This window comes from Xiphias gladius, chromosome 8 (genome assembly GCF_016859285.1).
Source record: "Xiphias gladius isolate SHS-SW01 ecotype Sanya breed wild chromosome 8, ASM1685928v1, whole genome shotgun sequence".
NCBI classification, from domain to species: domain Eukaryota; kingdom Metazoa; phylum Chordata; class Actinopteri; order Istiophoriformes; family Xiphiidae; genus Xiphias; species Xiphias gladius.
The window spans coordinates 2,014,590-2,040,670 of record NC_053407.1 but is presented as its reverse complement, the minus strand read 5'-3'; the positions used below and the strand labels follow the sequence as shown (position 1 = coordinate 2,040,670).

Here is a 26,081-nt window from a genome sequence, read left to right as displayed (position 1 = left end):
AAATATGATTTATATAGTGAGATCAAATAGTTAATGAAAATTTTAAGGGGGTAATATCTCTTGTGCTATGTTTTTTTATACCACTCAAGTGAAGCATTGTGCACATAATGACAATTGCTAAGTTTTGTCCCTGTCAAACTCACTTCTTAAAAAGTGTGTAGTGTTCAATGTCAGTTACCTATGTCCATGATGTTGAAACACTCAACCCACACATCCACACAGAGGCATAGCACAAACATTTGCAAATTACAAATAATTTTATATCAGGATTATATGCAGACGTTACACAGATAACAGAAAACGAGGACAAAGAAAGATATGGGGTAGACTATAACTATACAATAGTTACAATGAGTTTTGCTTGGAGAGGGATTATTGTAGAGCATTATTTCCTAAATGGGTCTTTAAGTATTTAATATTTCAATATTGCATAAGACATGATATAAAAGAAAAAAAAAACCCTATTATTTCTGATCTCTACACTGAGAAAGGATTAATGTAAAGACAACTGAACAAGATTTCACTGCCATATCTTACAGACGTGGTTGAAATTGTTGGTACTCTTACACCTCATCGATGCTCCGTTCTTCCTGGAAAGTGTTGAAAAAGCTCTTTTGTCATGCATACCTGCATGCCTTAAGTTTACCGTAGAATAAAACAAAAAAGATGTAAAAAGAGCTGAATTCTTGCTATATAAGATCTATATCTGGACAAAATGATTGGTACCGATTAGAAGTGGTTAGAAATAAGTGGATTGTAGTGACATTTCAAGCAGATTCTTGTCTTTAATTAGTACCACAGGTGTCTTAAATCTTATAATCAGTCATTCATCCTATTTAAATGGAGAAAAGGACTCACTCTGTTGTTTTGTATCACTGTGTGCACCACACTGAATATTGACAAGAGAAAGAAAAGAAGAAAGTTGTCTGAGGAGATAAGGAAGAAATAATTGCCAGGCGTGGTCAAGGTAGGGGCTACAAGATCATCTCCAAGCAGCTTTATGTGACCAAAGTTGATAATATTATTAAGAAATTTAAGGTCCATGGGACTGTAGCCAACCTCCCTAGGCGTGGCTGCAGGAGAAAAACTGACCCAAGATTGAACAGAAGGATAGATTGAATGGTGGAAAAGAGGGCTGACCTCCAAGATAAGGTAAACAGTGTCCAGTCGCACAATATGTCACTATTTGAATGAAAATGTGCTCCATGGAAGAAGGCCGAGGAAGACCCAACTTTTGAAAGAGAAACATAAAAAAAGCCTGACTGGTGTTTGGTGAAATGCATATTCACAAGCCATAAGGCTTCTGCGTGAATGTCCTTTGGACAGATGAAACTAAATTAGAGCTTTTGGTAAATCACATTAACTCTATGTTCGCAGAAGAAAAAAATAAGCTTTCAAAGAATAGAACACCATCCCCACTAGCACATGGAGGAGGCTGAGTGATGTTATGGGGCTGAGTTGTTGCATCTCTTACAGGGAGCCTTGAATCTCTGAAGGGCACAGTGAAATCAGAAGCGTATCAAGGCGTCCTGGAACAAAACTACTGCCCAACATCAGACAGCTCTGTTTCAGGTCATGGCTCCTCAACAGGAAAATGACCTGAAACATACTGTACATCTAAAAGCAGCCAAGAATGGATGAGAGGAAAACACTGGACCGTTCTGAAGAGGCTTACTTTTGTCAGTTTCAACTTATTTTAGAGAAAACTGTGTTTTTTTTTTGTTTTTTTTTTAAGTATAAGGGTACCAACAATAACACCTGTACAGTACCTGGTAGATGTGTTCACTTGTGATGTTTGATGCAAATCTTCTTTCAGCTTGAACTGATGGAAAAAGTTGTTTATATATACAGTATCTTTAAGTAGCCCATTCATGAAGTCACTTTGGGCCTGTTCATACCTGGCATTAACATGTGTCTTGGGTGATCCGATCACAAGTGAACAGCTCTTAGTAAAGGTGTGAATGCATCCAAGATGCATTGAGGACACATCGAGATCCGATTGCTCAGACCAAAAAGGGCAGGTGGTCTCGGCCACATATGGCCACCTTCTATTAGCAGTATGTACGCAAATGTGGCCTGGGCCACATTTGAGAGGATCACCCACTCAATGGACATCTTCTGCATGAGCAGAAGTACGCAGTCATTTGTGTCCTCAAGTCGTGTGAGATGGTTTTGCCCGCAATGACTGTAAATTTCAAAAGCCCATAGAGATATACTTATTACGAGTTTGTCAAACATTTTGGGCAATTTTTCAGCAAGCTAAACTCAGCTAAGCTACTGGTACCTAGGTTTAATCTAAATATCAGTATTAAATATTTGATAGTATGTTTTTTTACCTTCATGAGTGTTACATGTATATATGGGACAAGAGTTCATAAGTTCATCAGGCCCTCATATTTGAGCATTCTCACCTCACCTCTGGTGACAGAAAGAATGTAAGGATGATATGGGTACATGGCAGAGATGCTAGGAAGTTTGTCTGGGCCAAACTATGTTAAGTCTAGGATAGTTTGCAGTATCGATAAGGATTATAGGATTTTCACACACACACAATTAGTCTTTATGACCATCTTTTGAAAAAATTTGAAAAACAGGATTACAATATGCCAATAATTATCTTATAATTCTTACTCTTCAAGATATTGCTCTAGTGGCTAATGCTGTGCTTATGGGTCTCCAAGCTCTTGATAGCGAAATGACCCTAATTAATCAATTTGCCAATGATAAACGCGTAGCTTTGGATGCTGTCACAGCAGCTCAAGGAGGAGTATGTGCTATTGTTGTAGATGGATGTTGCCCATACTGTATCATCCATCAGAATCAGAAGGTTTTGGAACTTTAACCATTGCAATCGAACATATCAGAGAAATCCAAGAAGGTATTGTCAGAACGAACAAAGTTGCACAGGAATTGGGAAGATATCATAATTCAAAAGCCGTGGAATATATGTCCCGCCTTTTTAGTGGTGATCCTAGTGTTGCATGGTGTTTGAGTATTGCAGCTCCTATTATTACCATTGTTTTCATAGTTGCTGTAGTAATGTGTTGTTGTTTTCCTATTTTTCGTGCTTTAATGCTCAAGTTTGTTATCCTGTTACTAACATGACTATGATCCAAAACCCTGTTAAGAACATGTCAATCTGTGCACCACCAGAACGAGAACAGTCTGATTATACCTTGATTTCATGACTGCATTCGTTGACAATGAAGAAACGATACACTAGAAAAATACAACATTATGGATGATTAAAATCACCATGTGGCAAGTTTCCATTAACCTCTAAGTAGTAATGTCTCTCTACTTGGTGCAAAGTCCATGATATGGAAGTATATTGAATTATTTCATTATTAATGGATTAAAAAAAAAGGGGTGGGGTGTGGGGGGAATTGATATTATGTGTTTTTGCCTTCATGAGTGTTAGTATAGTAGGTATAAAGGACAAGAGTTCATAAGTTTGTTGGCTCTCATATTTGAACATGCTTATCACAGCTCTGGTGACAAAAAGAATGTAAGGATCATATGGGTAGATGACAGAGAGACTAGGAAACTTGTGAGCTGATGCTCTCTCACTATATAAGGAAGCTCCATCCTTTGTCAAGTTGTCATTCTCTGCTACAGATTCTGTCTTTAGCGTGAATGAACCAAGCTCATCATTAAACTTGGAAGAGATTGTTTGTGGCCATCTGACTCTTCAACTACGAAGACCTCATCCCTAAATTCCATAATTACAGTATTCTAAAACAGGTTGAAGCAAGTTGTGTTCACTCATCTGTCTTTTGAAATGGATTGAATAAAAAGGGGAATTGATAGTATATGTTTTTCCCTTCCTGAATGTTGCATAAGGGAGATTTGTTAATAGCTGCTTTCCCCTATATTACTTTGTTTTCTTCCTCCTGTCTTTCGTTTCTCTTTTGGTAACCTTTAAATTTTTTGAAAGACATGATTACTAGAAAGTCTTTGAATCCCCTATAAAACCGTCAGCGCAGTTACTGCGGATTGGGACACTCTTTTTTTTCCAACCTTATTGCAGGGGTCCATCCAGTAGATGTTGAGATATTTAAGCTGGGACATAAATCAAGTCAAGTCTAGAGTCACACCGCTAATTTGGCTATACATTGTAAGTGTAGAACTAATCAAATTAATTGAATTAATTTTTTTGCATACGCCCAGTATGTGCTTGAAATTTTTTTTAAACCTTTGCAGACAGAGGGATAGCTCTGTCTGCTATAATGGAGAATATAAGAAAGTCTGAAAGGGGCTAATCACTTAACATTTTATGCACAGTAAATGCTGTAGTTATTAAACATCAGATTGCATGTATAACACAAACCACAGGAAAAAACATTTAACTTAAATGCTGCATTTTGAATTTGTGTGGAATTTCTTCAATGAATATTATGTGCGTTGAGTACAAAGTGGTCACTTTCTGTTCCTGAATCCTGTTATCACATAGGCATCACAGATATTGTATGTGCAAATTACTTGAATATTTTAATTTTATGCTAGTTCTCCTACATTACATCACAGTTGGAATTGCTGTTATTTAACAACTATATTGACTAGTTGCTTTGCAGATTAATATTTTACATATTGTGTGGTCATCTTATAAATCATGCTGTATTGTTATATGGTAAAATACTCTCAAGTATATAAAATAACTAAATTTCGACTAGCTTTAACATGCTAAAATACAGTTTAGATGGATTAGTATTACTAATCCAAAAATATAATATACTGTACATATTCAATAATATAACTGCTCTCTGCATAATGTGTACTTTTATTTTTTAATAATTAAAGCCACATTAATTTAGTGTTTTTGCCCCTAAATGGGGGCAACAGAACAAGCATGTTAGCAAACTATTGTCCACTTACAAATCCAGCATACATGGAACAACATCAGTATTGGTCTCCACCAACAGAAAATGTTGGTGGAAATGTCAGAAATGTTCACCAGATAGATGCTAACTTTGTCTATGTGCTGTTTGGTGCTGGGTAGGTAGTTATAGTGAGTTCATCAAAGCTTTTTAACTGAAAACAGCTGTCTGCTGCTGGAAATGAGACTGAAGAGTGTGGTGAGAGTGAACCATAACAGTAAAGTTGCTGGCCATAAAACCATTAGCTAAAAGATGCTAAAAGGTACCTTAGCGCTAAAGGGAACAGCAAAGTTGGGTGAAAATTCTCTTTGGATTAGTCACTACAGCTGACACCTTTCACAATATACATGGTCTATTGATCTGCTGATTATATAAAACAACTGAGTGCAGCTTTAAGTACATCTTGCTGCTAATAATACTTCCATACTTACTGAAGTAAAACTATGAATGCAGAAGATTTGCTTAATGTAGTATATATAGTACATTTTATTTCAGTAAAGAATTTGAATAACTCTTACACTACTGACTTTAGTGTTTACTTCCAAAAGACTTTTTTTTTTTAATTGAACCCCCCAGGAGTCTTAAACTTTTACTTAAGCACCATCTGTCAGTACCTATATTGACTGCATTTTCCTTTGTCATGTAAAAAATTCTGTGTTTCTGCAATCCAAACCACAAGGAGGAAGTGATCACAATTTGAAGAAAACATGACACAGGCACACACACCAAACACACATGCACATTCACTCACTCACATGCAGAGGTTAGTGGGAATGTTCACAATTTAGAGTTAGACAAAGTCAAATTCAACGGTTTCATGTAGCGCTGTTCTTTGATCCACCATGATGCTGTATGTGATTGTTCCATGGTGTGCTCTGTTCACTTTCACCCAACAGGTAAGAAAACTTGATATATAGTAATTATTATCCTTTAAAAAAAGTTTTTCATCTTCTTAAATTTTCATTGCAAAGTACTATTCATTGCCCATGTCAAATGTAGATATATTTACATATGATATTTAGTATTTCTTTTTTACATGCCATGTTTAATATTCTTGATTTCAGGCAACTTCAGCTGAAAAGTGTGTGTGTGAGCTGACTAATTCTGAGGAGGCATTCCCCCATGACACACTCAGCACAATGGAGGACAATGCATCAAAATGCAATAGCGAGATCACCTCCCAGAAGGTAACGAGTTATGTCATTTTTCTAAACGAGACTGTAAGGAACAGATCCTCCCTCCTCAGCTGTAAAACTGACTCAACCTAGACTTTTGTATGTGTGTAGATATGCTAATGGAGTCCTGAGTGATGTGTAAACAAAAGGTCTACCTGCTCTCCCCGCAGACTCTGGAGCTGGAGAGTCTGCTGCTGGGTTTGGAGCGACGTCTGCCCCAGCTGCAGGACGACGTGTCAGTGCTAGAGAAGGAGGATGACGGAGGTCTTTATGGAGTTCTCAGCCTGCAGGTGATAGAGAATGAAATTATGGATATCAAACAGCTCATCGACAAGCTCAACAGCACCACACTGGGACACCAGCTCCTCACTATTGAAACCACTAAACAGGTAGTTTCACAAACACATGCTGCTCAGCACTGATATTATTCATGAAGGCAGAGCCCCCTGTTAACTTTAAAAGCATCACTCAGAGCTCAACTGGTAGCTATACTAACGTCATCATTCTGCAGTTTGGTGGTGAGGTTTGAAGATGATATGTCAAATGCCTGAATAATATTCTTTCCTTTTCAATGTACTGTATAAGCCAGTCCTGTTTCTCTGATGACAAACAATGCTGTATTCAAATGCATTTATATTTGTAGAAAAAAAAATACTGTGATATCTGCTGTGTTACTGTCTCTCAGCTGGAGAACCTGAAAGCAGAGATGCAGGAGCTGGAAAAGTACGACACTATGCAGGTGGTGAAGAGACAACAAGCCAACCAGCGTCTGAAGAGAGAGCTGAACCAGTGCAGGAATGGACTTCACTCCACCATCCAACCCACTCAGCCCCAACATGGTAAGTCTCAAGTCCGATCATGGGTATCTGTTTAAGGCTTTACATGCATTTGGGCTGGGAGAATGTTTTATTGCTGGGGCGAAGATGCTTTACGCCAGGCCCTTAGATCTGGTCAAAGTAGCTGGGAGGGCTATGTAGACTGTGAGGATGGGTGTTTCTCTTTTTTGGCTGGACCACAACAGTAGGGCCAGCCCCATAAACGCTAATGTCCGTGACTGACTGACTGATTGACTGATAAAGTTACACAATTGGTCAGCTGAATGCCGAGTGACTGAATGCCGAAGTTAGACCATTGGTTGTTGCTCTTTCAAAATTAATTTGCACAAAAAAATTCTATTGCGTCATCAGGGGGAGTTTACAGGCGGTGCTGCCAACTTAGCGCCCGTGTCGCTAGATTTACCAACTTTTCACACCCTTTTAACGACTTTTCTTCACAAAGGCACCTAGCGACAAACTTTATCTACTTTCCATTTAAGAAAGTCGCCAGTAATGCCTGCAAGCATGGAGTTGGGCTTTCCCTCTGCAGGCTTACCTCTCTAAGTGTATTGTTCAATTGACTGCACGGCAGCTGCATAGACGTGAATGAACTTCTAACGTTCTCTTTAGTGATCATTTTTACAAGTAAATATAGCTGAAATCACAGCACAGCTGTTGTCTATAACTTATGTGTCTAGTATTTTTTGTCAGACGACATCGCGGTCATAAAATCTGGATTTTAGCAGTGCAGAGAAGCAGCTTGGAAATAACTTGGAAGTGACTACTGGTTAACATGTTGTCTTACTGGGCCGCGTTTCAGTCACTTGAAATGTTTCATACTGGTTCCGTTGTCTGACAACAGAAACAGAAAAACTAGTAAATGAGAACAGCTTTATTGGGAATTTGGCTGTATTTAATTACTGTATACATGAGCACAGTAAGTAGGAGAGAAGCAGACAGAGGGCAGTGCAACCATATACTAGGTTTTGACCTTGTTTTGTTTTAAGTGTGTGCAGTTCTGTAACTAGTTTTAGGTAGATATGTTTTAATAAAGGAGCTTAAAGGTAAAAAAAATCGAAGTCAAAACCACTCTACTCAGTGGAACATGGCGAAATGTTTTAACTTCTTGTTCACTCCCAGTGGAACACACCAGAAAAATGAAAATAAAAAAATCTGGTTATGTAGCAATTTCCTCTTAGGATATTGTTCACTTATGATACATTTTGAAAATCTGCATTGTCAACCAACAGGAACTGATTTGGGCTTCCTGGTCTTATTTGTGATCATGATTGGTTGCTTGATATTTTACTTAAGATACTTCAGCAAAGTCAGATACAACCAGACCTTGACCTCCAGCATAATTACACCCAACATCAGAGTCAGTCACAGCTGTGAAAGGCCATCCTCACTAAGCTAATGTAGGGTATAAATGAACTGGAAACTAGGGGAAGCTATCAGCACCAATCTCCAATTTTTGGAAATAATTATCAAACAGTGGAGGTCTCCCTCAACCAGCTGTAGTTATTTAGTATCCCTACAGTTGTAGTTTCTTTCTCTCTGATTCTTTTCACATTTCCTTCTCAGGTAACTGTCCACATGGTCAGTTTCTGAACATCACCGGGCCCAGGGTTTACACAGCAGGAGAGTATCCTGGCTCCTACAAGTATGGAGCCTGGGGTCGGGATCCCAAACCAGAGGCAGGGAAGGAGAGCTGGTATTGGCTGGTAATGATGACCTCCAGCAACAGATACAGTCACTATGTCCGTCTGTACTCCAGCCTGAGCTCTCTCATCGTTGGGGTGAGCATCCCAGGTAAAGAACTGTTGTGTTCTAGTTGTAATGTCAGGAAATGTACTACCTTTCAGTAGATACTTCTAATGGACAGGAGCACATATTAAAGCTTTACTGGTAATTAGGTTGATCATGTTGAAATGGCAAATTTTCTATTCTTTTTATTAAATGTACACAAAGCTTGGGAAAATGAGCATTGCAGTGATGAGATGTGTAAATAAAGTCAACTAATTGACCCGGGTCATTTCCAGACTAGAGAAATCAGAAGTGCGACATGACTTATGTTACTGATTGCTTATGAGGTAAAAATACTGTTGCATGCCCTAGGTTGAGGCAACACAATAAAATTACACATCTGAGTAAAAATGTATTTCTTGCAGCAGGACAGTGTATGTTAGTCAAAATAAACTGCAGTGTATGCTCATGGTAATGGAGGAACATGTCACCCAGTGCAACAGTGTGTCTCACTGATGTGTTTTAATAGTTTTATTACAACAATTAAGCACTATGGCACACAGGAATAAGATAATCGGGTTTTGGATACACAGATAATACTTGTTAAGAGGATCAATTCATTGTTGGTTTCGGTCTTTTAATTGCATTCGTTGACTTTTCCCTTTAAAAAGTAAGCCACCCAAATATACTTTTGATTGCATTCTTCAATATTAGCACATAATAACAATGCTTATATATGATTACATCCATTCCTCCCCCTCCTCTTTCCTCTTCTTTTTCTTCCAGGTAATGTCCTGATCCACTCCTCTAACCCAACCACCAACACCATCCAGGGGCCAAATGTTGTTATGTATGGTGAGGCCTTATACTACAACTGTTACAACCAAGATGCTGTTTGTCGTTTCAACCTCAGCACTAAAACTGTTACCACATTACAACTACCCAAAGGCACCAGGTTTGCTGCTCAACTTTGTCTTTCAGCTCATTCATAAATTGAATTAAGTCAGTTGTTTATTAATTATTGACAAAATAACATTTTTTGCCAAAATCTATTTCTGTTTATACAAAAACATGCTACATGCCCTATTTACAATGTATAGACAAAGATAAATGCTGTAGTTTTTTTTTTTATAGAGAAATAGCAAGTAGCTGGGAATTCAAAAACATAAATGGTGATGTCTCAATGGAAATAGGAAAAATATGATACGTGTGTAAAATTCTAAATATGCAAAATCACAACAGAATACAGTGAGTCCAGAAAATGAAAATGAACTTTTGCACTTACATGGGCTCAGTGTACCTTGAACTTACATTAAAACTCCATACAATACATACCACAGTGTATGTCTATGTGTGAGGAGCAACCAAAAATTAAACATCACCCAACAACATCACTTCTGTCCTCTGTTTTGTCAGATTTAACTCAAAGGGTAACTTCTGCCACCTTGATGAATGCTACCCGTACACCGACCTGGACCTGGCAACAGATGAGTCTGGGGTCTGGGTGATCTACACCACCAGCCAGGACTTTGGCAACCTGGTGCTTTCCAAGGTGGAGGAGGGTGAACAGTTGATGCTCGGCCAAACCTGGCACACATCGGTCTACAAGCTGGGGGTAACCAACACCTTCATTGCCTGCGGCGTGCTCTACGTGACACGGTTCGTCAACAAAGATGTGGAGGAGATCTTCTATTCCTTTGACACTGTGACAGGGGAGGAGAAGTTCAACATTGGTGTCTTCATCAGCAAGATGGCTCCCAACATTTATGCCCTGAATTACAGCCCTGTGGACCAGATGCTACATGCCTATTGTGACTCCTATATGGTCTCCTACAAGGTTTTGTTTGGGTAAATGGATAATTTTCCATAAAAGCCTGTATTTAAATAATGGATCCAGTAATAGTGAGTAGCACCAACAAATAAAGTTTAGTCAAATAAAAAAGAGGGGTGTGAAATTACCTGTACTATACATATTAAATTTACATGATAAATTCACCATAATGTTTATTTACATTCTACTAATTCCATCAGAATAAAAACATATAATGTCATACTCAGTTTTCTGCTGCTGTTAGTTTATCTTCTTTTTCTACTGTTTTCATTCACTTAAGGTTTTTGGTGCCACTCTTAGTGAGGCTCAACACTTCTTGGACATATTTAAATTCAAAAGCCTACCAGAACAGGGATAGGTCCTTTCTTCTAAGCTGCTGGAATTATTTTAGTTTAAACATCTGTGTAGAAAGTTTAGTTTCACTGGCATTAGCTTAAAGGGGACCTATTATGCTTTTTATATATATAGAAATGTGTGTATATATATATATATATATATATATATATATATATGTATATATATGTATATATATATATATATATATATATATATATATATACACACATATATATATATATATATACATATATGTTACAATGTTGGATGTTCATATTACATGTGGCCAAATTTTCAATTAATGTGGTAAACATATGTAAAAGTAATCCCTGTGAGACAAAAGCTTAGGCGTCAGACTGCTCTGAACGCTTGGTTTCTTTCTACTTCCATGATGTCCTGACGTCCATGCCAAGCACATCTCCAGGCACAGTACGCCTACAAAGTACAGGGTTAATGTACTAATCTTAATGTTAGTGTTGTCCAGCATACCAACAACTGATGGTGCAGGTTTACTATACAGTTGGTTGGCGACAGTAGATAACTTTTTACTAGCAACGTTAGCCTTTGTATTTCTTGACAGCAGACATTTTCCACTTCAGTGGGTATTTTAGTGCATTATAGAATATATGCATAAATAGAAAAAAATTTACACACGTTTTATGATTGAAAGACTAAATCCACCGTTATGTCACACAATAAGCAGGTAATCGGCGTAATAATTACTGAACCGAGACGTTCTGCTGCAATCTTTGTTGCTGCGGATGTTTGTGGTGTCTACTCTCTATATTCTGGATTGGATTCGGGCTTGAGCGTTTATGGATGGACATTTTTAGTTTGCTTTCAGAACCTCCACACCAATAAGAGGATGAGGTGTTGCTCACAAGTACTAGGTGCTGTAGCTCTGGAAGTTGGCCAAACACAAAAAAGTGAGTTTTTAGGGAGAGGGCCTTAAAGCACTTGGATGCTAATATTGCCTGTTTCAGACAGAAGCTCAACTAAGGGGCTGCATAACAGGTAGTATGAGATAAATAATGATTTTCTTTTTCTTTTTTTTAAACTGTGATTCATGCAAAGCTACTCTAGTGGAGTGCCAGAATAAAAATATAGAGTTGGAAATGAGCATAATAGATCTCCTTAACTGGAAACCAAGTTGCAGTCTGTTTCCAGCCACTGGGAGTCTCCCCACCCTCCTTTCATTGCCTGACAAAGCATATCTAGATTTTAGTGTGATCCACTGCATTGTGTCTCTATCTCATGCATCCACACATAAACCAGTGTTGGACAGCCCACAGTACACAGCAGAGTTATGTTTTAGTGCAGTTTGTTTCCAAGTTGTTCTATATTTCCCCAGCAAAAGTATTCGGTCCAGGCCCATGTCTCTGCACACTGCTTACTGTTTATATGTTTGTATTTTTATCATTATTTAAACACTGAGGTGGCTGTTGCTGACCCACTTACATGAATAATAAATTTTAAAAAACGTAAAGGTGAGGTTAAAAAGCTCAGAGAAAAGAAGTTAAAATCCATAATAATCCAAATGCTTCAAATAGTTGAGCATCTAGCAGCAGTAACTTTGCAGACTACACAGAGGAGAAGCCGAGCCGCAGAGTGAGTTCAGGACCACAGCTCCCAGTGACTCCATTGCAATCACCAGTAGAATTTTACGGAATAAGTGGAAGGCAGCGACTCGTGATATGGTCATTGTTGTAGTTGTGGATTGTAATATGAAAAGTAATTTCTGATACAGTTTTTCTTCAAAAACTACAGTGATAAAATCCTCACAGAATCTGTAACTGAATTGTGTAAACAACAATTAAACTATGACATTACAAAAATAAATAAATACAATTCATGTGCAGTTGTTTCCATGTCATGTATTCTACAAATCATCATAGCTAATTTAACCTCACACTACATGATTACTCCATGATTGTGAAGTCTGACACAGACTGTATGTGATGGTGTCTCCAGATGGGTTTCAGTAGGCCAGTCAGAGTTAAAAGTACTGGGTGTTAGTAAAAAGGCTGTTCAGGGTGTTAGTAAAAATAAAGTAGTCTGGACATTTTAACAGTCTGTGCTTTTTATTTTCCTGGTAAATGGGTGTTGTTTCAGAGATGCCATTAAACTCTGAGTCACCGAGGGAAGGGGAGGCAGCCATTTCTCCCTTTCCTCCTGTGACAGCGTGTTGCCCTGTTGGATGTCAGGAGGAGGAGCTCAGATCCAGTGAGCTCTGGCCCAATATAAACCCACATCAAATATGATTAGGACAACTGATTTCAGGTGCACTGGGTCAATGAAAATGTCCAGTAGCAATAGACAGATTTGAATGCTTTGCAGCAGTCTGATGCCAGTAAACTAAAGCATATCACTGCTCCAGTGCTGCATTCACTACATCATCAAGATGGGGATCACATAGCAGTCAAGTGACGAAGAGGGACCAAGCAGGATCCAGCCACTAATCAGCCCAGGCCCTGTCACAGCTCAAATGGTAAATTTACATGGATTCTATGGTGAAACCTTTTGGGAAAAAATTATAGGTTAACTTAATGTAGTATTCCAAATGAATATCCAGTAAGAGTTGAATCGAGGGCAACTGGACTTGGTTGTAGATCTGAGGACTTTTCACCTCTCATCCAAGAGGCTTCTTCAGGTTCTAACTGACTGGTGGGGAGTGCCAGGTATATAACCTCTGTGGGGTCATTATCAGGGCCATTGATGTCACTTGGTTCGTTAGTGCTCCTGGCTGTTGTAACGACAGTCCTTAGAGTTGTTGGAGTCACCTGAGGCCAACTGTGAATGGTTGCTAAATCTCCTGGGAAGGGATGCAAGAACAGCATTGTAGATGGGGGATAAGTGGTGTCATAGACCTCTTCCTCTGTTGACGGATCGTTTCTCTACCTTAACCTAGATAGCCTCCCCCTCTCCACCTGTCCTCATTATCAAAAATATGTATGTTGTTATCCTTGAAGGAGTGTCCCTTATCCTTCTGTATATGTGAGTTTCCTGTATACTCCAGTGTGGAGGCTCCTGTGTTCTTCATTTGATGAATGATGCTACTGAATGAATTTGATGCTACTGTCCACTGAGTCAATGTATTTTGTGAATGCTTGTACTTCCTGGGTTTGACATTTGTCTCATCCACATATCTGAACCAGTGCCTCGGACCTGTTCCTCAGAAGAAGTTCAGGGCTCTGCTTTATACTTCCTCCATGCAGAGGTTGGCCACAATGGGGGATACAGGTGAGCCCATGGCACAGCCCCACGCTGTACATGTAAAATGGGGGTATTCATACAGAAGTCCAGCAGTTCACATATCTGGTGTGAGATGAGGTTCATCTGTTATTGAGGTTGTTGTCATGTTGCAGTCGTTGCTTTACAGTTTCCACTGCCTCCATAGTTGGAATGCATGTAAACAAGGAGGTCACATCATAAAACACCATGATTTCATCCAGGCCCAGTTTTAATCCTCCAACCTTGTTCACAAAGTCCATGGAGTTTTGAATATGGTCAGGAGTGTTACAAACCAAGAGAGCTTAATTCTTTGGAAATGTTGTAAATAACTGAAATAATGCTGCTAATAATGGGCCCTGAGGGGGAGTCCTTCCTTGTAAATCTAAGGCAGCCCATACATGCACAGGATGGCTTCTCCAGTATACAAGTGATGATATTGTTTGCAGTTGGTTTTCTCCTTTTGCAGCTGGTGTAAACACTCTATGACCTTTTTCTTGTATCCACTGGTGGGATCTCATCTCAGTGTTTCATATGTGTTAGTCTCATTGAGTTTTGTGGTGACCCTGGCATGGTCGTTCGTTGTGTTTAGGACTACTGTACATTTTCCCTTATCCGTAGTGATGGTGATGTTGTGGTGCTTGCTCAGTGACGTCACATCCTTCCTTTCCTGGATGGTGAGGGTTGAAGGGGGTGCCTTTGCATTGGAAAGGATTGCTATTACTTTCAACCTGAGTTGTTCTGCCCCCATTTCTGTTAAATTGTTTTTTTCTATGGCTGATTCTGTTGCTATGATGAGGTCAACTACTGGTAAGTGTTGTGATGTAATGGCAAAGTTTAATTGACTACTGTTACAAAGGCCAGGAGCTCTAACGAACCAAATGACATCAAAGGCCTTGATAATGAGCCCACAAAGGTTAAATACCTGGGATTCCCCATTAGTCACACAGAACTGAAGAAGCCTCTTGGATGAGAGGTGAAATGTCTTCAACTCTTTATGGATAACCATGACCTGGCTGACTGAGAATCTTCACAAACCTGTTCCAAATGAATTTTTCTCAGCAAAATATTCTCAAAATGAGCGTATGTTGTCTGTAAACAACAAATACTAAAACAAACTCAAATGAAACCATGTTTTCCTTCAATATATTAAGTTTTCAATGTATCCAATGGAGAAACTTGTTTCTCCCGCAGGAGAGCAGCAACCAAATCACGGTGGAAAAGAATGACAATTTTAAGTATTACCACTGTATGTTCATTTTCACCACTACTTTAGGTGAAGTTGTCATTTGTTCCAAAAAGGTCTTAGAAACTAATTTCAACCTCAGAAACATGAAAAACTGAATGAATATGAAGCACAATATTGTTTCATTTAAGTTTCTTTAAATATTTTGTCAAAGGACATTATAAGTTCATTTCCTTCTTCATCGATCAACCTTAATCAGTACAAGTACTACTGGTCCTTAATTTGCACTCCCTTTATCATCTGCCAATCCTGATAAGTGCACTGTGTAATCTGATAGAACCCTGAATATCCATCCTTGATATTGCTGCTACTAATGCTTCATTCCAGAAGGTGCCGTGTCTGTTTCCTGCCAGGCTCACATCTCTAGTTTATATATATTTTTCAGTTATGTATTTCGTATGTCACTAACTTTGTCTTAACACATACAGCAGAATTACTTTTTCGTATGGGTAATTACACACACACACACACACACACACACACACACACACACACACACACACACACAGACACACACACACACACACACACACACACACACACACACACACACACACACACACACACACACACACACACAACAAGTGACAGAGAAACAGAGAGGGAGAAATCTCTGTCAGGAAAACCAAACTGTTGGTACAAACAAACTTATTATTTTATGATCACTATGTTGTCCAGTAAAATGCACCAAAATAAAGGTTAATGACAGCCACTGTGCTGTGATTGCTCCGGGGGAGCTCAGGTTTGTTTTGGGGGAGGTAAGCCTCCCAGGAATCTCCTGGTTTAGATCACTTGTGGCTCACAAACACATTCAGCGTTTTTCATTTAAATCACACATTATTAGAGAAAATGGGCAATGTGCGATGCTGAAACTAAATTAATATATGACATTTTTCATTTTACTTTCTGTTAAGATGCAAAAGGTGGGAGCTGCTGTAGGCAGGTGAAAAATTATGCACTCTGTGGAGAGATAATGTTAAACATCCTTATGTGTTGCACACACAATCAAACCTTACGATTATGATTTAAAAAAAAAAAAAACTCACGAGGGAAAGCTGAAATGAAATATAAATCCAGGATGACAAAGAAAAATAAATTACTCCCTGGCTGTTTTACCAAAAAAAGGAGAAGGCCTCCATTCTTGCCTCTTGCCTCATGGCCTTGCTGGTCATCCATACTGTGTTTTAATACAGCTGAATTCATGATATAGTTCTCATTTACATATCTGTCTGTTTCTGTTGTCGGACTATTGAACGAGACAGAAAGAGCCTAGCGATTTAATTGCAGCTCAGATCTCAGAATTTCATTCCCAAGGTTTTGCACCACAGTGGTACACAGCCATTTCATTGTTTTTATTACATGAATTATATTGCTGTCATCTTGTACCTTGTGGATGTAAATGCACACTTTTCACATCTTTAAATCTAAGTTAAACAATTTGGCAAAACTTTGTGCATAACAAGGTTGAAAAACGTTTCCTCTGCGACATCTAACAATACCTGTCCCCTGGAAAGAAGATTGCACTCTATTGATTCGAATCAACTACACTTACTTGACATTGTGGCAATTGTAAAACAGTGGAACTAAAGTTTATAATATGGATTTGCTGTCAACTAAAGTGGAAATCCGGTGAAGAGGATTTAATGGTTCTAGTAGATGGCGAACCTCCCATCTCGATTCCCTTGGAACCTGGAATCTATGGAAGCACGACCACTGGGTGAACAGTCTGTATTGTGATAGCATCAGGCTTTTTACATTAAAGGTACCCTAAGACAAATCTGACCTCATCAGACCCTCATCTGAACTGCACCCGAACCAAACTGACCTCGAGCAATTTGAATCAGTGTCCAAGGTCATTGAACACTGACTGTAAACTACAAAGAAGGACAAATACACACACTAAGATCACCAGACCAAAACTTTGAAAGACTTTTAGACAATTTTCCTTTGGTTAAAAGAGCCTTTTTTTTTTTTTTTGCTATTCATAAGGCAAACTAAAGTCTACATTTGTTGTATTGCTCCTGGTGTGTTTATGGATATTACACTCGATCTGAACCTAGAGTGACGGTGTCTCTCAGTATAGGGCTATTCAGAGAGTTAGGTGGCAGGTGGAGTTGGCTATGCAGATCTGAGGTTAGCGATAGAGAAAGTCCAGAAGACAGGACAGAGTAGAGAGAAAAGTAATGGGGGACTGTCTTTGTCTCTTTATTGTGTACACAGGAGCATTGAAGGAACTTCCCTTTTTAAAAAAAAAAGCATTTTTAACTTTTTATCTAAGGATATTTTAACTATTGTAAACACCTCTTTACAATCTGGTATTTTTCGTAGCCCACTCAAATCTTCAGTTGTTAAACCACTTTTAAAGAAGCCCACTTTAGACCCATCTATTATTAATAACTACAGACCTATCTCTAACCTACCGTTCCTAAACAAAATGAGCACAGGATGAGTACAGGATCTCTATTTCATCCCAATCATAGTACAGAAACAGCCTTGGTCAAGGTTATTAATGACTTGACAATAAATAGTGACAATGGCAGAGTTTCTATTTTAGTATTATTAGATCTAAGTACCGAATTTGACACCCTCAGTTGTGATATTTAAATGCAGACTTTAGAGGTGGGTTGGTCTATCTGGGTCAGCAGTGGACTGGTTTTTATCATACCTCAAAGGAAGTGATTTTAGTATTTGTCTTGGGAATTTTAGCTGAAAAAACATTTTATCTCATGTGTTGTTCCCAAGGGGTCAATTTGTGGTCCATTATTGTTTAATTTATACTTGTTGACTCTGGGCCAACTTATTAAGAAACACAATGTGTCTTACCATAATTATACTGATGAAACACAACTATATACCATCATACTATCATGCTTTTATTTTTCAGTTGGCTAGTCCACTGCTCACAGGAATATCCAAAAAGCATCTTGATCATTTGCAGCTACTCCTGAATGCAGCTGCTAGAGTTTTAACCAGAAAAAGGAAATACGAACATATAACATCTGTGCTGAGGTCATTACACTGGCTTCCCGTAAACTTTAAAAATTTGATTTTAAAATTTTAATGCTTGTTTTTAAGGCCCTATATGGCCAATATCTATCTATGACATGCTTGTGAGCTATGACCCAACTAGACCCCTCAGGTTATCTGGACGGACCATCTGGTTATTCCAAAGGTCTCCATATGGTGAATTGCTTTTGGCTTTTATGCTCCAAGCTGCTGGAACATGCTATCCAGTCGTATCAGGTGTGCTCCAATGCTATTCTCTTTTAAAACTAAACTGAAAACATTCCTTTTAGCTGTGCCTTTCAGTAGTCTGTTTTTTTTTGGTCTGAATCATTTTATTTAATTTTTACTCCATTTAGTGGTATCAACTCATGTATCTTATTATTTTTATTGGTCAACTACTGATCTTAATTGTATTATTTATGTGTTTGTTTTATTTGTGTTTATTTATGTCCAATGTTTTATCTTTTACGTCGTCCACATAGTTCTTGTGGCTGCAACTTCCGTGGTACCTTACACTTTGTGCAGCACATTGTGCTTTCACCTGAAATGAAATGTATTATATAAATAAAATTTTGCTTGGTTACTTGCATATATATTAAGTACTGTCTATGGAGAGAATGAAAATAAATTCTAACTTGAACCTTGAACCTTCGGGGGTTAAGAGAGAGAAGGACTCAGGAGAGGATGAGAATGAGAGAACAGAGGAGAAGGGAGCGGAGGTTATGGCAGGTGGAGACAACATGTGCGGAGGTAGGTTGCAACTGGACAGAGGAAAGGGGGATGAAATAATAACACTGAGCAAGAGAATTAGTAAATAAAAATGAACAACATGTAGCCTATTTATTGACTTTTAGTGTGCACATGTGGGATTGAAACTATGATTTCAACAAGAAGTTTTACCAAGTCTTAGTATAAATGGCACGAATTTCTGCAAACAATCAAAATGCCACTGCGTGAACAAGAAGAAATCCCCAAAGCCTTATAAGAATCCTCGTAAATTTTACTAATTACCAGACTTTCCAAGAGTTTTTCGAATTCAGAAGTGCTGTGACAAGCTTAGTTTCATACAAATTCAGTAACCACTGACATCATCTTTTCAGGCCAATGACATCTTCTCTGGCAGTTGTTACTCTCCCACACTGCATAGTATACGAGTGCACTTAACAATTTCAAATGTTAAGTTTACGTCTTAATCCTCTATAACATATATATTGCCAATGATAAATAATAAGTTACCCATGATCCCCTACAACTTTAAGATTACTTTACTACTGGAATACAGTAGGCTATGCTATGGTTATCTATGAGATGCAAATTATGGAAATTACCAAATTTCACGGAAAAAGAACACAAGAAGATACCAAAGTGCACTGCAATTATTCAGGAAAACAGACATTTTAGTTGCAATATTTACAAAAGATTCTGGTTTGACTGGTGAAGGAATATGGATTTCTGTCACATTTTTCCAATTTTGATTTCAGAATTAGATTCCAGTGAATTATCTTGGAAGTCAAGAGGTTTGAACTCAGCAACAGCATTTCCTTGGTAGCTATTAATTGTGCCTCAGGATCTTTCACTACAGTAATTACATATTCCATCCAAGAAACATAATAATAAAATACCAGTTATGTGTGAAGTCATTTCATGGGAATGATTAGCAGTTGATGGTACAAAATCTTTACCAAATATGAATGGCTATCTTAATGTCACTGTGATTTACAGTTTAGATGGTAGAACTATTCAACAGCAGTGACCAAGCAGCAGAGTTGCTGTTCGAACCCGGTTCCCAATCAGAAGTCTAATATGCACATTTTGTCAGTGTCATTCAAGTCACTATTTAACAGTCAACTAAACAATGTGAAAGATATATTATCACAGAAAATATACCATTAGAAAGTCAGATTCATTTGATCTATTACTACATAAACTTGACTTTGTTTTCCTGAGGCCAGTGTCCACGGGAAACCATTTGAATACATTCTTTAAATGTTCGTTTATTAAGTGTTTTCAGTGTCAGTGCCATATACGAAACATGTCTGCCTTACCACATTTTGTGCTGTATTATTGTCTTTACGTAGTCAGTGTATTTGTGGTGGACCTACATGCATAGTTGAAGCAGGGAATCATACTATCCCAAGTAAAGATGCTTTATAAATCCTATATTTATTCAGAGCAAACATGGAAACTCATCTCCATTTTTATTAAGCAAGAGAAACAGCATCATTGCTTTGCTCTCAGTAAAAGATAATGTATTACAAGCAACATCATAGCAAATAGTTCAAAACATTTCTGGAGAATAAAGCAAACACACACAAATGCACACTAATAGGATGTGCTGATATTGAGTGGAAGTAAAGCATTTTACATGTTGTGTATTCTTTTTACAGTTCATAAATAGAAGTAAATAAAGTAAATTATCTCTTCTGCTGCCCCAGAGGAATGACCAACACTGTAAGTGCATTTGCTTGCACTGACGTAACCAGATTACTCAGAGAAACTAGGTTACATGGGTAATCGGAGAATGCACTTATGTGCACTGTAGCAACTTGGTGTGTGTGTATACATGCAGCAGGTCAGTGATTAGATTTCTCCCATCCCTGACCTTATTTTTGGAGCGTGGCTTCCTTATTTCAACTGCAGTAGTGACAAAAGATGCTGTCTCTATCCCGGGGTCCTGATTTTTGTCTATGGCAGAGCAGCCTGACAATGCTTTGAGAGGATAGGCATGTGGCGCAAAGCCTTCCCTAACAGAGTGTCTGAATTTAAAAAATAATGAATTGATCAGCATGGAGGTTAACTTATTTAGACTTCTATAGGCTACTTTGTGTTAGTTTCAGTTTCAGTTGGACTTTTATCAGATGTATTTATTTTAAATGCTCTGTATAATTACCCCTTTTTTCATCCAGCCGCTCCACTGTTACTCTCCTGTTTTGCATTCACGGGACATTTAGGAAATCAGTTTGAAGGAGCACTCTTCCGTTAAGTGCATGTAAACTCACTGATAAATGTCATGGGGCAGTGAAGCTGCAAATGACACGGTTGTTATGGTTCCTAACTGCACAAACAAGCACGAGGACATGATTAACGTGGCACTAAGATTTGCCAGGCATCAGTGGTGCTGGTCCACAACTATGCTTTGCACGAGGAGGAACACATGTACACCTGGAAACCTTTCACCAGTTTGTTCATATTGCACCTCAGGACACTTTTTCTATATGAAAAGGACAATTTTGCACAACACTGTATGAAACTGCACCTTCTGTATAATAACACAAGGACTTGAGTTGGAATTTGGGTTTTATATTGGGTTTTATTTCTTCTTTTTGTTGTTTTTGTAGTTTCGTATTATTGTTATTATTCAGTTTATCTTTATAACCTAGTTTTTTCCTTCACCTTCATGTTGAATTCTTTTTTAGTCTCATCTGTACATATGTGCTGTAACTGTACATAACATTTAATCTCAAATCAAAATTTTTTGATAATAAAATATATTAAAAAAACAACAACAGTAAGCAGAAACAAGATTTTTTTATGCTTTCAATACTTTCTATCAGATATCTCCATGTCCCCATACTGCTTTACTGAAGAAAATGCTACGTTTGCCCCTGGGGAAGATTTCAGTGCTGTTCGGGCTCTGGGCTAATATGTTGCCCAAGGTGAGAGTTCTAATCTATGCAGAGGATTGACCTGATTCTCACCCCATTGTTTCACACAATTGCGTTCAGTCCTGTACTCTGCCCGAATTCATGCACTTTGAATGCATGACACGAATAGTGCCTCTACTGTGCTGACTACAGGGAATGGAGACAATGGTGTCCCCGGGCACAACACATCCAATTTTTCAGTACCACTTACTTGGGGGTTGTTCGGCACATCACTATGTGTCCTGTACATGCACTGAGCTGGTATATTTGTCACGTGACACGTTTATGGTCTCCCACCTCTACTCTTATGCCGTAAAATCTCAGAGATATATCTGGTTGTATGTCTCACTTGGTTCTTGGTGCAACAGTGATCTAGCCACTTAACTTCTTTTCACCTAGTTGGCAGTTGAGTCTGAGTTGCTCTATGCACAAATTTTGTTATCTAACACAATAAATCACTTCTTCTGTTCGACTAGCTTCTGTAACTCAATGCAATCTCTCATTAGGTATTTCTTTCATTGTCTTTCAAAAAAAACTGAAGGTGTTTCTAGGGTTTACTATCCATAAAATAAATTGTCATCCAACACAGCACTCGCTATTAGTTTAAGTTTAACAATGATTACTTTGTGAGAAAAACTACAGCTCAGATAAAAATTTAGTATGGCGACAACTTGGTTTTGTGTATAATATTCACCAACTCACTTTTGAATTAAATTTCATCACTTCTTAGTTGTAATCCTTGTTGTCTACAAACATCTACACTGTTCAGTCTTCTCTATCTTGCTGTTATTATAGACATGACTGAGCTAACTGTGGCCTCTCAAATCTGGCATTGACTGCAGTGAACCTGCATATGCCCATCCTTCAAAACTAGTCTGAAGATGTCCCCTGACTTGTCCAAGAAACAATTGTGACATACCTTCAGGGCCGTCGTGGTGAGGAGAATTGTGGAACTAAGTCACCAGGCCCCCAACATGGGAAGGGTCCTTACAAAGCCTGAAATTAAAGCTTTGTTTTATCCTTAATTTTGAAATGTATTATTAGTATCATAAGTAAACTATTACAGTTGGTTGCATAAATAGCTGACGGACTATTTCTGTATTTGACACAGTATGAGACCTGGAAACTAATTCACTTTAGTTCTGCAAATAAAACATGATTTGAGTAAGGTCTTATTTGATTTTATAATAGTATGAAATATATTAAGTTTAATCCTTTCTCAGTGTAGGGGCCAGAGTAAGATGGCTTTCCAGCTTTGTCTTATGCTCAGGGTATAATGTAAAAACTGTGACAAAAACTGTTTTAAAACAGTGAAAGCTCCACACAGCAATTACAGTATGTTTGGAAAGAGGCTGAAATATGTTGAGATTTTTAGATTGTGCAGACTTTCTTAAATGTGTTTAAAACACTTAATTACTGATTAACCTAATACATGCTAAAGATTCATGTTTTTACACTTGTTGACTTAGTTACCCATACTGTATAGGTATTGCAATGGATGTATTACATTTACATTTACATTTACATTTACATTTACATTTACACGTTTGGCAGATGCTTTTATTTAAAGCCACTTACAAGTAAGTGACAACACTAAAGCGCCAGCTACAGCAGGAGATCTTGAAATAAGTACGAAGTACTAAATCTTTTCAATAAGAAAAAGTGCAAGGAGATCAGGTACACAAGTTCACTGGAAGTGCTAGTTAGGTATGTTAGTGTGTTAGAGGTGTTAGGAGAGGAGGTACTCACGGAAGAGACGAGTCTTAAAGAGTTTTTTGAAGTTTCTTGCTCTCTTTGGTAGCTTGTTCCACCATTGAGGAACCACAAACGAGAACAGTCTGGACTGTAATAGTCTTGTGTTCATGGAAATGCCAGACAGTGTTCCTTGGAGGAAAGCAATGGCCGAGAAGGAGGATGTACTGGATCTTCATCTTCCAGGAGTCCATGCCTCCTTGTCTCTCTTTTCCTCTGTGTGTTTGTTTCCATCTCCTAGACGTGTGAATGATGTGCTTGGTTTTGCCTCTTGTATGTTTGTGTAGTCTGTCCTCATTTCAGGGCTTCATGGTGGAGGGAAGGTCGTGTGGCTCAGGTTTTATCTGTTGGCGGCACCTGGAAGTTGCTCAGTGTCCTCCCGGTTCATATTCTTCATTAATGTTTACAATCTATAATGTTGTCATTCTGATTATCCATTCTGTGAATCTGTTGCTCTATTCTGATGGACAGACATCTATTGCATGTCTGTCCATCCTGGAAGATGGATCTCTCCTCAGTTACTCTTCCTGAAGTTTCTTCCATTTTCTTTCCCGTTAAAGGTTTTTTTTTGGAGAGATTTGCCTTATCTCTCAAAACAGTCTCAGTTCTTCATTGGAAACATTCCTTTCTGGTCCATGTTGACATGACTGCATCACATAATTTCTGTAGATGTGTCAGCTGCACATTCATGCTGCCAAACTCCTGTTCTACTACATACCAAAGGTGTTCTATTTGATTCAGATCTGGTGACTGGGGAGGCCACTGAAGTTTAGTGAACTCATTGTCAGACAACAGTTAGCAGTAGTCAAGTTGAGTTGAGTATACGGGTTTGTGGTACTGAATGGTCGCTGCATACAGCTACGGTAAGCCCAGAGGGGAAAACTTGTTTCCATCAGTCATCACCTGCACTGCCTAAAGCAATCTAAACTTTATCACACAGTAGTCGAGTGAGTTTTTAACACTATTTGAGGTTGTGTATGCTTCTATTTAAACAGCCGGGAGTTAGTTTGGTGACATATAAAAGCTGGGTAGGTGCGAGAGGGCATGAGTTTTTGTCATGTTGGACTTCAGAGTGCAGCCTGGAGGCAGTATGTACCAGTGAACAGCTGATTTGTATCATCACAAGTAGAAATCATCAGTAGAAAAGCTTATTCACAAATGTTTGGCCAGCACTAGTTTTGAGCCTGTAAAATAGAAAAAAATCAGCACCAATGAAAATTTCATGTTTGGTCTCATACATTATCGACAGTATATTAAGGTACTCCTACTCAAAGGCACAAAGAATAAGTTGAGGGAATGGAAATCTATTGAAAAGCTGGTGCAGTGGATTTATTACCGCAGACTGACCTCTGCAGCAGAGGCAATGCAACAAGTCTCAAATTTAATGTCTGGAAAAAGCAGGCGTCAAATCTGTGGGAATTTTATCAGTCACACAAAGAGGATGAGAGACTATAAACAAGTTCCAAACACTGAGTGGAGACTATAAACAAGTTCCAAACACTGAGTGACAAAGACAGAGAGAGAGAAAGACAAATTAGAAGATGTAGCTTACTGGAGCTCTGCCTTTAGCACACAACACATAATGGCAGCAATGTGTCACCTCTAATTTTTTCACACAACTTTACCTGTCTTTTTCCCATAGCTGCCTCGTCCATGATGAGCAGAGAATTTCCAAGTTCTGTTCCAAATGTACGAAAACCTCACTCAAAATATCACGGGCATTTGTACCTACATTGATAAATAAAGATACAGAATTAAGAAAAGGAGCTTTTCTTTAAAAGTATGATGTGTGGCTTGCTTTATACTTTAGTATATCTGTACATGGACTGTAATTTGTTTTTTCTTAAATATTGTTATTTAGTCAGTATTTTTATTTTTAGTGGCTTTTAACAAACACTATTTCCCTTAAGCTCCAGATGTTCACGGGCTAACCGTCACGGCTCAACAGAAGAGGCGAGTCCCAGAGTGAGTCAAGGGGTCGCAGCTAGCTTGGAAATGTCTGTAGTAACATCAGGACAGAGAGGACTGGACCCTATAGAGTTTTACGTATATAGACGAAACTAAGTTTCGATGATGTAAGTACCTGCACTGCCTCATATGCAGTTTTTTCATGGGAGCTGTAGTTTTATTTTTTCTGTCCTCACAAAGTAAATGTTGTTAAAATCACAAAGGTTTCAGTTTCTTATACTCATTTTTTCACAGACTGATGAAAGAAATGCTGAATGAGAGATTGCATGGAGTCACAGCAGCTAGTGGAACAGAGGCTAACCTGGGCGTGATGTCACGACTTGTGCTTCCAAAAGTGCTGCCTAAAATGAGAAATTGTGGTGATGCAAACTTTTGAGCCCCTGATAGTTATTTGCAACAGGCTTAGTGAATGTCCCTCTCTTCACCCATTAATAAAAAGCCATTTACACTGAGTGTT

General features: G+C 38.4%; 1 protein-coding gene across 5 annotated transcripts; it reads left to right on the top strand.

Annotated features, from left to right (window-relative positions):
• The first annotated feature begins 853 nt into the window (after positions 1–853).
• LOC120793805 (olfactomedin-4-like) lies at positions 854–10,664 on the top strand. 5 transcript variants are annotated; one of them, XM_040134214.1, is made up of 8 exons: positions 854–967; positions 1,055–1,152; positions 5,942–6,064; positions 6,223–6,441; positions 6,738–6,891; positions 8,452–8,679; positions 9,400–9,568; positions 10,030–10,664. In XM_040134214.1, the coding sequence occupies exons 2-8, from the start codon at positions 1,120–1,122 to the stop codon at positions 10,463–10,465; spliced, it is 1,362 nt and encodes a 453-aa protein (XP_039990148.1). In that variant the 5' UTR covers positions 854–967; positions 1,055–1,119; the 3' UTR covers positions 10,466–10,664. The 5 variants fall into 5 exon arrangements, with proteins under 5 accessions (XP_039990148.1, XP_039990149.1, XP_039990150.1 ...); XM_040134215.1 differs by having other exon boundaries at positions 1,039–1,152; XM_040134216.1 differs by lacking the exon at positions 1,055–1,152 and having other exon boundaries at positions 858–967.
• Positions 10,665–26,081: the final 15,417 nt, after the last annotated feature.